The 12,770-nt window shown below is 45.9% G+C and overlaps 1 protein-coding gene across 5 annotated transcripts in view; it reads left to right on the top strand.

Annotated features, from left to right (window-relative positions):
• Positions 1–4,743: 4,743 nt before the first annotated feature.
• RCSD1 (RCSD domain containing 1) overlaps positions 4,744–12,770 on the top strand; it is a 31,113-nt gene continuing 23,086 nt past the window's right edge. For 2 of the 5 annotated variants that reach the window (XM_088052068.1, XM_088052069.1), the window contains exon 1: positions 5,761–5,921. In XM_088052068.1, the coding sequence (XP_087908194.1) occupies positions 5,916–5,921 (6 nt within the window). In that variant the 5' untranslated portion in view covers positions 5,761–5,915. Of the gene's footprint in view, positions 5,079–5,750; positions 5,922–12,770 lie in introns of those variants that run through there. The other 3 variants (XM_088052067.1, XM_088052066.1, XM_088052065.1) reach the window with 3 other exon arrangements.

Below are 12,770 nucleotides of genomic sequence, written 5' to 3' on the forward strand. Positions count from 1 at the left end.
CACATGGAGACTTCTGCTGCTGCCTTCTTCTGGAGATGCTCAGGAGAAACTGAAATTTTTTGTAGAAAAAAAAAAATAAAAAGGAAAAAAAGGATGCTCTAAACCCCTGATGTGCAGCCACCAGGCTCTCTCACTTCCTCAGTTAGATCTCAGAGAAAGGAGAAGGATTCTCTCTGTTGTCCTCCAGTGTTGCTCAGGGGCTCTCAGCATCCTTGCATAACAGGGTCAAGAAAGTATTGCTAGGCATTACTAGTTCTCCTTTTCAAATCATGTGCTTCATTGCATTTAAAAAACAGTAAATAGACAGTAATATCTCACCATAAGTGGAGCCAAGTTTACTTCCTCCAAGGCTGAGTTCATGGAACAATCTTAATTTCAGTGCATTTTATATGTGATGGGCTTCAGGCTGTGTCTCTGGAGAAGATGTATTTTAGTCAGAAAGCGGGCAAGGTCTCCATCCTGGCTTGTGTCATGTTTTGCCTGCCCTCTTCAGAGCTGGTTTTGCCTGATCCAGCTCTCTCTGTTGCCAGCCTGGGCTGGGCTCGGTTTCTCCTCAGACACAGCCTAGCTGTGCTCTGGTCCAGGCTTCCTGTCTAGCTCATGCAGTCTCTCCATGAACAGAGACTTTTCTGTGTCCAGATAACACTCAGGGGCTGTGCAGTCTCACTGTGCAGCGTTTGATTCCTGAGCCAGGCCCGTTCTCCAAATCCAAATGACAGCCAGGGTGATTAAATTCACTTGCCGGGGTGATTAAAGCCACTTGCCGCTGCCTTTGACAGAGGAGACCGACCTGTGAGTCAGCTCTGGCAAAAGCTGAAGTGCTCAGTGCTTTGAAGTGCCAATGCTTGGTGCCACATGAGACCCACCATGCAAATTGTTTCTAAAAATGTTGGTTAGATTCTCTCCTGGGGAGATACCAGCCCTGCTGCTGCTAGAAGTGGCACACAACACAGACCTTTGCTGAGCAGGGGAGGCGTTGCATGCTTGTGCATAAGACATTTATTTGTTCTCACCCTCAAGCTTCCTGAATTACCCTGGTTGGGAATTTAGCCTTTGACTCTTTCCTTGGTGTATTTTTTAGAAGATAGGTAAAGTTATTATAGTGGTGGCCTGCTGTTCAGCCTAAAGTCCTTTTTTAACAGCCACCGTGCAGGCAGTGGCAAGGCAAGCTTCCTCTGTGCATAACCTGTTAGGGACCAGAAATGTTGTTCCATTTTCAGTCAGAAAATCTTGTTCAGTCAGAGCTTGGGCTGCATGCTGAGGAAGCTGCTGGAGGGGGCCACTGCTTGTGAGGCTGCTTTCTAGGACACTGAGAGATGGGCAGTAGGACTGGCCTGAGAACAGTGTAATCAAAACCAGCACATATACCCAGAATTGTGCCAGCAGCCATGTTCTGACTGGTTTTGTTGGTTTATATTAAGCCTGGTGTACTAAAACTAGTAACTTTAGAGGAATTATTCTGTCTGGAAGCAAGTTATCAGTGGCTCATGCCAATAATATTTGTCCCATCACTATATGAGTACAATGGGATGCAGCCATGCCTCCTAACACCCTAGCTTGGTTTGTTCTCTGAAGTCAAGCAGACCAGCAGTGAAAGAAGAGCTCTCCAAAGACATTTAGGTGCTGCAGGAGATGACACCAGTTATCTGAAAACAACCCACCAGCCCCTGGTGGGATCAGGATGATCCAGCTCACTGCGATCTCATTATTATGAGCTGAAATGCCCCCTGTGCCATGCAGCATTTTTTAACTTTGCTCTGCTTAGAGACAGGCTTTTGCCCAGAACCTGGCAATTAGGAAGCCCTAATGAAGAAGCCTGATTAGTCTGAACCACAATGTTAGTGCTCAGGTGCCAGCTGACAGTCAGGAACACATGAAATGATTCAATCTTTTAGTTAGTCTCTACCACCTACTTTTTTACACGGCCACCACAGAAAACACACAAACTCACATTCCAATTCAGCGTAGTGAGAGCCACTTTATAGCCACATCCTTCCATTTAATTCCCTTTGGTAATGGGGCTTTCCTACTGACATCAGTCCCCAGAGAGCCTGGCATGCCGGTCCGTGTGTCCGTGTGGGTGTTGGCACGCGTGTGTTTTTGTGTTTGTGCTCTCACAAGTGCCTCGCTGCAGCTGCAGGACCCCAGCACAAAAATGTCAATGGTACGAAGCGTTCCAGCTGAGTTCATTTCCTGCTGATAAAGTCCCTGAGGAGGAGGGTGAGGCTCGGCGTCCACAGCGTTGGTTTAGTGCTGTGGGGCACAGGCAGAGAGCTCGGGGCACGCTTAGCAGAATGGTGGGTTCAAAAAGCGAGTTTCTCATAGAAAAACATTGCTCACCCTTGCTTCCTTGTCGGACTGCCAGTGTCAGACCTGATGTGTAAAGCCAACCCAAAACAGGATGTTGGCTTTTTTGAGTTGATTAATCTTTGAAATACAAATGTTGTTTCTTCGGTGGTTACCTTATCCCCTCGTTTTTTGTTTCGGTTTTTTTTTTTGGGTTTTTTTTTGTTTTTTTTTTAGTTGAGAATTGAGTTGCTTGAGTGGGAACAGGAAGGGTTGAGACCCCATTTTCAGGAGGCCAAAACCCCAGTATAATAACAGCTACTGGTTAGTGGTGGGAATTCCAGGAAATGATGTGGATAATAGCAGCCAAGGCCTGGCAGAGAGGTGGACAGAACATCCTCAGATACTGGCACTGACAGGTGAGCTGTACTAAAACCCTCAACAAATATCTTAACAAAGCACAGAATTGCAATCTGTTTTGCAGGAACCCACAGCTCCCTCCACCCTTCGCTCTCCCACCACCCTGACAAGCATACCTTCCCAGATTTGGCAGCTAGGCAGACACACACAAATGAGATTACTGAACGGACACACATGCCAGAGACAGTTTCAGATGGCCTCCAAAACTCTTTTAACTAACTGGTTTCTGAATAAAGCATAGCCATCTCCTTTTGGTTGCTCCTCTGAGCACCCTGCAGAGGCTCCATTGCCCATCCTTCGTAGCCAAAATGCAAGAAGCCAGCAAATTTTGCCCACGATGTTTCCGAGCATGGCAGAACCTCTGACAACACCTGTTTTGCAGGAATGCCAGGATGAAGGAGTTCCTTGCACCTCTCTCCTACATGCTGCCTGTAGCAGGAATGCCAGTCACTTATTTTGAAGCAAACTTGCTGTGTTGGCCTCACATGTCTTGAAAAGAATCAGACAGGAAGCTGCAAAATCCAGGGGGCCACAATTGCAGCCTTTTCTCAGTCAAATGAAATTTCCCCCTAGAGCCTGTTTTAATGGCACTAGCAATGGCTATATATATATTTATATATATATTTTTTCCCTGCAGAGCAGAACAGATGTGGAACTTTTTTTGGATGTAAGAACAAGTTAGTCTCACATCCCAGGTTTGTAAGCAGGGATATACAGAAGGATGCAAAGAGTCATACTTGAAGATAGCTCAAAATACTTGTAAATGCACATCATGTAGAACACACAGTTTCTCTGTAGAACCTCCCTTAATAAGGTTTGTTTCAAAGTTCTTGCAGCTGAAGCATGTGGGTTGTTTGTTCAGATTTTCTAGTGGTTTCCAGTCCTGGAACAAGAAAGAGGAGAACAAATCCACACCGCATGTCTTCCTGTCTGGAGAAAAACATACACCATATTTCTGTGCATTCACCCCTTGCTCCTTCAGGAAGGAAGATTTAGCATGGAAAAGTGTCAAAAGTACAGACAAAATGACAGAAGTACTCTGAGTACTGCCCAGAGCAATGGCATATGGGAATCCAGCATATTTGGAGGCAGAAATAAATGGAGTGAAGAACTGTGGTGGGGCAGCTGCAACGGCTTTTGCTTTACTTATATGGGTGAACAGATACTGCCTGTACCTAGCTGTTTCCTTTTCTGTACACCTAAGCAACCGGTTTCCTCTGCACAGCAGAACCCCTGAAAGCAGAAAGAAAATACTGAAACAGCCCCTGGGCAGCAGGAAGCAGTCATGGGAGGTGTGACTTTGATGGTGTGTTACATGGCAGATGTCTTGAAAACAACATTTCAAGAAACCCATGTCCAGTGAAATCCCTGAGCTTGAAATTCTTCTTCTAGCCCCACAGCAGGCGAAACATGGACAGTGGGAAAACCCTGCCCTCCCTGCCTCAACCCTGCTCCTCAGTTCAGTTTCTATCCCACTCCTAATGTACCACTGTCAGGACTTGAAGAAATCAATAGGATTTTCAAACAAGTGGTGGTTTCATTTTCATATTTATTTTAGATTTTTTTTTTTATATCTACAGTTGCAGCATCTTCTGGTTGCTTACAGCAGAGAGGTTTCATCTTATCTGGTGTTTCAACAACAGGAGATTAATTAGTCCTCTTGCCCAATCTCCAGATTGCAGCAACCCAGCCTATCATTCTTGTGGCTAAGGACAGGGTGACTGCTGTATATTGAATCTGGGAGATAATTGGATCACAATTTAAATCTGCAAATTCCATGGGAGTCCTGCAGCACGCAGGACAGCAACAGTTAACTACACTGGAAGAACCACTATCAGTAACAGGGAGCTAGGATATCATGATGCTCACATCTAAATCCATGCTGGAGCGTTTTCAGCCACAGCCAGCAGGGACTTGTGAAACACTGCAAAGGAGAAGTATGCATCCCTTCTAGAAAACATGCTTTAACTCTCTTCTGCCCCCAAGGTATCGTGCCAAAATGACGATATGACATTGTGTCACTTTGCAGCTGCACTCCAGGCAAGGAAGCCAGCAGAAGACAAAGGGAGGGCTTCCAAATTCCTCTGCACCACCCTGCTCTCGGGAGGTGGGGACTGAAATTCTTTGAGAAGGAGCATATGCAAACAGTTGCTAAAGGAGATGTCCAGTTTACAGCACTGTGATCAGCGTGGAAAGGGAAATTACAGCAAAAAACAATTCCGGAGGCTTGTTTTTCCCCATCCGAATTTTTCTACCACTGCAGAAGCTTCTCGCTTCCAGTGCACGTCTGTCCATCCTGCGAAGGGAGAGGAGAACAACCTGCACCTTCTGACCTGGTGGTGTGAGACACAAATTCAGGGTGGAAAGAGCAGGTCCTGCCTTACAGCTGGACAGTGAGAAACTTGCATGGGGACCCTCTGCTAGTGCCCACAATGAAGCCCTGTCTTCTCTCTGCGGGATCACCCAGGAGATATTTGCCCTTCCTGGGAGTCCCAGCCGCGCACCAGGACAACGCCTTAAATTCTGTTCAAGCCCAGTAATAATCACCCTCGCTCTCCTCCTATTCTGCCTTTCTAAAGACAGTTCATTGCTGAGTGAAATTAATGAAGAGGGAAGAGAAAGAAAAGCTGTAGTTACAAGGAAAGGGATTCTCTCCTCACAAATAAACAGGCAAGAGAGACCCTGGGAGAGGGAAATGTGGACAGCGGAGAGATCGAAGCAGAGATACCAGGAGAGGAGCTGCAAGCGGTGGAGAGAAATAAAGACTAAACAGAGGGATGGGAGGGGAATAAAGATAAGGTGATAGAAAATAGGAAGGGGGAGAGAGGAAAAGGGAGAGGAAATGCACATGCGGCGTCCCCAAGTTTGGGCGCGGAGGCAGAGCTTGTTGCTTGTTGTCTCACGAGCCCAGCGCTCCGGGAAGGACAGTATCTGTTTAGATTTGTGTCTAAATTTAAACCCTGATTGCCTTGCCTCCCCCTCCTCTCCCCTCCCTCCCTCCCTTCCTCTCACCCACCCGCCCTTCTTCCTTGTTCGTAGTGCAGGGCCACTCGCTGGGCTCCGGCAGTCCGGGCTGAGCGGGAGCCGGCATCTCCCCCCCGTCCTCGGCGGCTCGGCTCTGCTCCGGCCCGGCTGGACTTTTCCCACAGACAACAAGGAAAGGGGTGGGGAAGAAAGTTTGCCCCGAGGACACCTCTCTCTTGCAGGACATGGAGGTAAAGAAAACTTTTTATTTCCCCTAGCTTGTGACCGGCTCCGCGATCTGCTGTAGCTCCACCTTGCAAAGCAATTTCTCCCTGAAGGCGGCTTCAAAATATCTCTTTGCTGCGGTTCAGATGAAGGGCTCTTTCCTCCCACCCTAGACTCTTTTGCAGGTTTTAGTCCAGATTTGGAAAGCAGGGGGATAGTTTGGGAAGAAATTACCTCTGGGAAAGGGGAACGAAGAAGAGCTGCCATTTATTTATTAGTCTCCGAGGTGCGATTAGAGTGTTAGATGTTAAAAGGTATCATTTTAAAAGGAGGTTTTAAGGGGGCATTAAAAATGGGGACATAAGAGAACAAACCTTCCAGGACTGACAAGCTCCTTGGGGTTGGTTCCTTCCCAACCCGTACAGCAGCAGATTCACACGCTCAGCTGTGTGTAGCCCCTGTCCCACGTGCATTGGGAGCTCTCATTTTCCTTATCAATCGAGCATTTTGGGTCAGGGAAGGGGACCCGAGAACCTGTCCTTGAGCGAGGTAGATGAGAAGCACAGCCCCAGAGGGTTTTCTGTCCCTTTTTTCTCTGCGTGCCCTGTGCTTCAGGAGAGTTGGATCTCATGTCTCAGGGTGGTCACACGGCTGGTGAACAGGAGTCTGGCTTCTCTGGTGTTTGTGTTCAAGCCTTCTCCTGTCTAACACCCTCTTGGGCAAGGCAGTTCGCTTCCCTCTGCCTCCTGTCCCATTCATTCAAAATGGGAATGGTGGTGCCTGCTTTGGTCATGTCAGGCTGGATTTGCGAGTTTTTCAAACAGTTTTTTAAAGTGGCAAGGGAAAAGGAGTATTTATTTTTAGGAGGGGCACAGGAAATAGAAAGGTGATTACAACATTGGCAAAACCTCAAATTATGAAAGAGGACATTTGGTATTTCTCTCTGCTAAACAGAGACCTTACTAAACACTTTATATTATCTTCCCAGATAAGTCTTTTTCTGTGTGGATGCAGCCCCAGTACCAGGGGACATGCAGCAGAGCCAGAGAACACTGTGCTTCAAGCACCAATTCTTCTTTGAAGATTTCCATTGCATAATTCAGCTGGCCAATTGTGATAACAGGTGCTAACCATCACCATCCTTGTTATCTGTGCTGACCTGCCCCACAGGCAAGGGTTAAAGATTTGGCCTGTTCAGGTGTGTTTGTTAAAAAAAACAAGTCCTCAACTGAATTACCTAAATACATTTTGGGGTGGAGAAGGATCAAGCCGTGTTGAAACCAGCCCAGCACAGACTACTTACATGACATGACAAATGTTTGGCTTTACAAGGGTTTTCAGGTTTGACAGACCCCAGTTCACTTACTGTTCACACTTGTTTTATTCATTTTCACTGTAGGATCCTGTAATGTTTCAGAGGGGAAGGGGAATTGAGCTCCTAATTTGTTAGAATTTAGGGCTGAAATGGTATTTTAGCACACTGAGGACGCTCTCCCTTACCCTCTCTTCACTCCACACACAGAGGACTGCACCCCTGGAGTATTTTTTCCCTCTTTAGGGAGAAAAGTACAGAGTAGAAAGTTGAGTAGGAAGGAACACACCTGCCATTTCCTTTTTGGAGACACATGTGACACATGTTCTGGTTGCCAGGAAGCTTCTCTGAAGTATCTGACCTAAGAGCTTCCTGCTCTTGATTCTGTCCTGTCCCTTTACCTCTATTTCCCACCTTTTCCCTGTGTTACCTGCTTTTTTTTTTTTTTTTGGTCATCTGTAGATTGCTGAATCCATTCTTATTTTTAAAACATCTCCATTTCCAAAACATTTTATGAGTAGTGCAATTGGTCCTGCCCAAGCCTCCAAAAAGATGTTTAATGTCCCAAATGTAAGGAAGTATTAGACCAAAATAGAGCCAAGAACAAGAACTTGATTTTCCACTAGCTGATTCTCTGCTCTGTTTCTTCCTGAGGGCTTTTCACAGGCAGGACACAGAGGCTCACCACAGTCTTTTTGCTTTAAAACCAGATTTAATGATCCTGTGCAGCAGGAATGAGAGTGGTCCTGTCATTCCCCAGTTTGCTTCATCCGTGGCAGGCAGAGCTGCTCCGTGCTTTCCTGCTGGCATAACTGGCAAGCTCTTTGCTCTAATGGGACACATGAGGATTATCCAGCATTAGGAGGAAAAGGGCAGAGGGCTGACCTAGCCAGCTGATTTCCATCACATCTCTGGCAGGAGGATCCTAGTTTTGAAAAACCCATAGAAGATAGTTGGAATCTCTTTCTTAGAGGGGTTAGTGTGGGTTTGCTGCTGCTAGGGACTAGTACCTGTGGTCTTAGCCATCCTGCTGTCAGCAATGTGCCACATTGAAAGCAGCAACTGAAACTATTTAAGATCCTAAAGAGGGAGAAAAAGGCAGCAAAACCCTGCCCTTGCAGTTCACGTAATTCTGTGAGTCTGTTGATCTTCAGTGTTTTGTTTTGGTGTTTTGTTTTTATTTTTTTGGCCCATCTTCTTGATGCAAAATAGATTTGAGAATCAGTTTTCTTTCCAGTGTTATGGCAGATGAAAAGAAATCATGAAGTTTATACCACAGATTGTTAACATGAGTTCATATCAAAAATGTGTTAAACTGCACTGGGGAAAGCTGAGCCACTTGTAAAGAAAAGCAGACACGAAACATTCTTTGCACTCGTGCTACAAAAAGTATCAGAAATTTTTGTGTTGGTTTGTTAGTTTACATCTTCAGATTTGGCCCCAGCTGTCTAATTCCCATGGCTTGTGGGTTCCCAAACCTTGCTGCAGATGTTGTGAGTTAAGGCATCCACTGAAAGTGCTTGTGGCTTTCTGCAGCCCATATTCCACAGCAGTCATGGCATTCCTCTTCCCAGCCTCTCTGTAGGGGCTTGGGAGCATGGAGACACTTGAACTTTACTTGCACAGCAAAGGGAAACAATCCAAGACTGAATTTCACTTGAGTGGCTCCCTATGGTGTGATGGGTTCCCTAAGCTGCAGAGGTGCAGCAGTCAGGTGTATTTTGGGAGGGCTTCCCTCTTCTTTGTGCCTGCCAACAGATGTCATTTAATTCTGTGACACCTCCATTGCCGTGTCACTTTTCTGCAACTACTCCAGCTAGAACTCCATTTTTCCTGTTGGTGCACTGACTCAGCAGAGGGAAAGCTTTTCCAGGGGTGAGGGCAGTTCTCACTGCTCAGTTCACCCTTCTGGGCAACCTTCTGGGCAGCACTCATCCTGTCCTGAGGAAAACTGCACTGAGGAGATGTCACCCGAGGGGACCGAATTGGAGGGGATGCAGAAATGGGTAGTGTGCAGATGAGGGGGCTGAAACCTGTGACCATCCTGGTCCTCAGAGAAGCAGGACAGGAGGTGAGCTGGGCTGCGAGAGGTTTCTGCCCACCCTTGCAGCTCTGGAGCTGAGATTAAGAGCAGGCTAGCTCTGCCAGGAAGCAATATCCCTTTCTCAGGAAGCTCTGATGATTGGCTTTTGTTCTAAAAGTTAAAGTGTTCCTTTTCCCCTCTTCTTCTTTTTTTTTTTTTTTCTCATTTTGCTTAACAGAACAGTTCAACCTCAAATACACTTCTTTTCAGTGTTTCCTGCCAAACCCATCAAAATGACATGTTCGCGCAGTGTGTCTGCAAATAAAAGGAAGAGTATTTAAATATACTGGGAGAGGTGCTATATGACCCCATTTTACTCCTCAGGTCTGGGCAGATTTGGGACCTGTTTGACAGTAAATAGCATGTCTGCAGCAAAGATCCTGGAAAGAATCAGGTTTGCCAGACTTCCACATCCCTGTGACTGGAGGCCTCCCTCTCAAAGGACAGAAACCAGCAAAACCAAACCCCACGGGCTGTGCTGCAGCCCTTTCTTCCACCTAGCAGAGACCCCAGAATAAATGGAATTATGGCTTTTCCTGTGCCACCAGAGAGGGATAATTTTTCTGAACCTCTCCTCGCTCCCCAATTTGGTTGTCTGTCGCAAGCCATGGTGACAGCATTCTGGAAACGCTTTCTGTCCTGTGCTCCACAGTCTAATTGGCAGGATGCTTTGCAGTTGAGCAGCATATCATGCATACCTTCTCATACATTCCCAGGAGCTGTTTATCTGAAGAACAGGGGAAAACATCAGCACTGCTTTATCAATAGATGCTGCTTGGAAACTTGCTGGCTTTTATCATGGAAATGAACCAGCCCACACAGGCTGGGGTTGGTTTTCCATTCTGTTTCCACTTCCCTCTGTTAACAGAGGTGTTCTAGAGAGGTGGATGCTCTTCCTAAAACAACAACTCTACAGCCCGAATCTGGGATCTGAGCTGGCAGCTGAACCCAGCAGTGAGGAAACCTGTTTGGAGGAGCTTGTCTTGGTGCTTTGCAGACAGGGATATGCCTTTAGCAGTTTGCAGGGTAGCAGGCATAAGATGAACATGGTCTAGGGACAGCAGAGCTGTTGTGTAAGGAGAAGTTGTTATTGCACACTCACTGCAGAGTTGCTTCACATCTGGTTGTGACAGAGGCACATTCCTACAAAGTCTTACCTAGGCATGGATTTAAGTCACACTTCATGCAGGTCACAATGTATCCAACTGTGCAGTCTCATGCCAAAAATGCTTTTACATCAAATCTGAGTTGTATCTTTAGATCTTAGCACCAGTATCTGGGTCCTGGTAATGTACTGGTAAGGATAAGCCTTATCTGCCCCATTAGTGCCAAATGAAGTTTTCACTTTTCAGAACAACAGAAAAGACACTGGACCAGACTCTTGTCAGATTGAAGCACATCACTTACTGAAGATGTTTCTGGAAGTCTTGTGCAACCGAAGACCCACACCTCACTTGCCAGATTGATGTCAGATTTAAGTGCATGGCTTTTTCTTCATTATTCATCATCAGATTTTAAAATGAGCTCAAACCCTACAGAACAGGTAGCAAAGTTGTAAGCTGTTGGTTTGGTTATTTTTTTTGCATATGCAAATACACCTATTTACCCTTTCTAACTAAATGTACGCAGGGTTTTGGTCAGTGTGGATGACTGGTGGCTAATCTGCAAAGGATATTGATTTACCAGAGGTTTCAACAAAGCCTCTGTTCATCCCAGGCTTCTCAAATGCACAGAGAATTAACATATGTGGCTTGGAAAGCCTGGATATCTAAAGGGTGCAGACCAGTGACTTCTTGTGCACAGAAATGCAAAGGAGAAGGAATTCTGGCTCAGAAGATTGGAATTGAAGTGTGGCTTTGCAGGGAGACTGAGGACGGTACTGTAAAACTGTTAGCACAGAGGAAGCAGAATTTGTTAGTGCATGGGAAAAATAGTATGCCTGGGAATAGTGAGATCCAATTAAAGGAAATATTTATATCTCACCAAATAGCAGGAAGGATTTCTGACAGTGAGGTCTGGCGTGGTTTGGAGTAGCGTAGTGGAAACCAAATGTAGTAGAAATCTTTTTCACATGAATGATTCAAAAATAGACTGGACTGAGCATTAGAAAGATAAGAAGCAATCTTCAGTTGTATTCAGGTTAGTGCTACTGATAGGGTCACCAGAGGGGCAGCACCATGCCGTTTCTGTAGTTCTTCCACATGTGGGCTGTTAGGAGAAGCCAGTGGCTATTCAGCATCAGGTCCCATAAGTGTTTATGATTCCTCCCTGCTGCAGTGCATTGTTCAAGCCCAGCAAACTTCTGCCTGTGGGAAGCTTAGGTCAAAATAAATTGGCATCACATCTGCAAGAGGCTGGGAATGGTTGTTTTATTGCCTGTGTGAAACACAGAACCAATTTTATTTTTATTCTTTCTTCCTGTTTTTAGAATGTGTGTCTTTATCCTTTAAAACAGCATACACAACAGCAATCATGGCTTACTCAAGTCAATCATCTTGAAATATCTTTCTGCTGAGTGCCACGTTCCTCCTGATGTAAGTTCAGATGAAACATGCCCTGTTTTCATAGACACACACTTAAGCTGGTGTGCCAGGCTTCCCAGGAATTTCACCCCTTGGGCCTTGCAGTGAGGGCATGTTTAACTTGTGAAACGTGCACAGTCTAATTTGGTTTCCCATTCAGTCTTTACAAGGTGCATGGAGTTGTCAACACTGTCCCTCTGTGAGAACCCAGGGTTTCCATTCCTAGTTTGAAGGTGTTCATTCCCAGTTAGAGGCAGAGGGAACAAACAAACGTGGTCCTCCAGACAGCAGGTGCCTGTGACAAGGACAGAGTGGAAGAAAAGGGGTGGATTGCTGAATACACTGGCCACTGCTACAATAAGGAAACAGTCAGCATTGTGTCTTTTGTCTCCCAGCTCAATGCAAAGTTGCCTTTTCCACTCACATCAGGACTTCAATCTCATGTAGTACATCCTCCTGACATAGTCAACTGATGTGCTCAAAAATCACTGGATTGTTGCAGTGACTCCAGACATCAAAAGTTGAATTTAATTTCTCTTCTCAACACCTGTGAATTCAGGGACTTGCTAGCCAGAGCTTCCTAGTGCTGATTCTCTCATTGAGCAAGTGTTGTGCAGGCACTGAGCCCACACTTCCTGGACACCTGGTTCCGGTGGCCCAGCTTGAACCTGGGGAAACTGTGCCTGAGGCTGAAGGAGCTTTAGTTCCTCTTCTTGCCAGAGAAAGAACATGTAAACGAGTTCCAATCAGCCAGCAGCTAAAAGAAATAGAGCACTGAAGTAGAGGTACAGTGTTATAAAACTCCAACAAACACTGGGTTTCTCCATTAGAACATTTTGGGAGAATTTTGTGAGCAGTTTTACTCAGAAACAGAAACAGATCATTACCTTCTTCACATCACCGAAAAATAATCCGTGTCAAAGGCCAAGCTGCAGCTCAGGAGTTGCTTGTGTGCATT

Source organism: Pseudopodoces humilis, chromosome 2 (assembly GCF_049639895.1).
Source record: "Pseudopodoces humilis isolate 2021_Gansu_Grassland_sample_001 chromosome 2, ASM4963989v1, whole genome shotgun sequence".
NCBI classification, from domain to species: Eukaryota; Metazoa; Chordata; class Aves; order Passeriformes; family Paridae; genus Pseudopodoces; species Pseudopodoces humilis.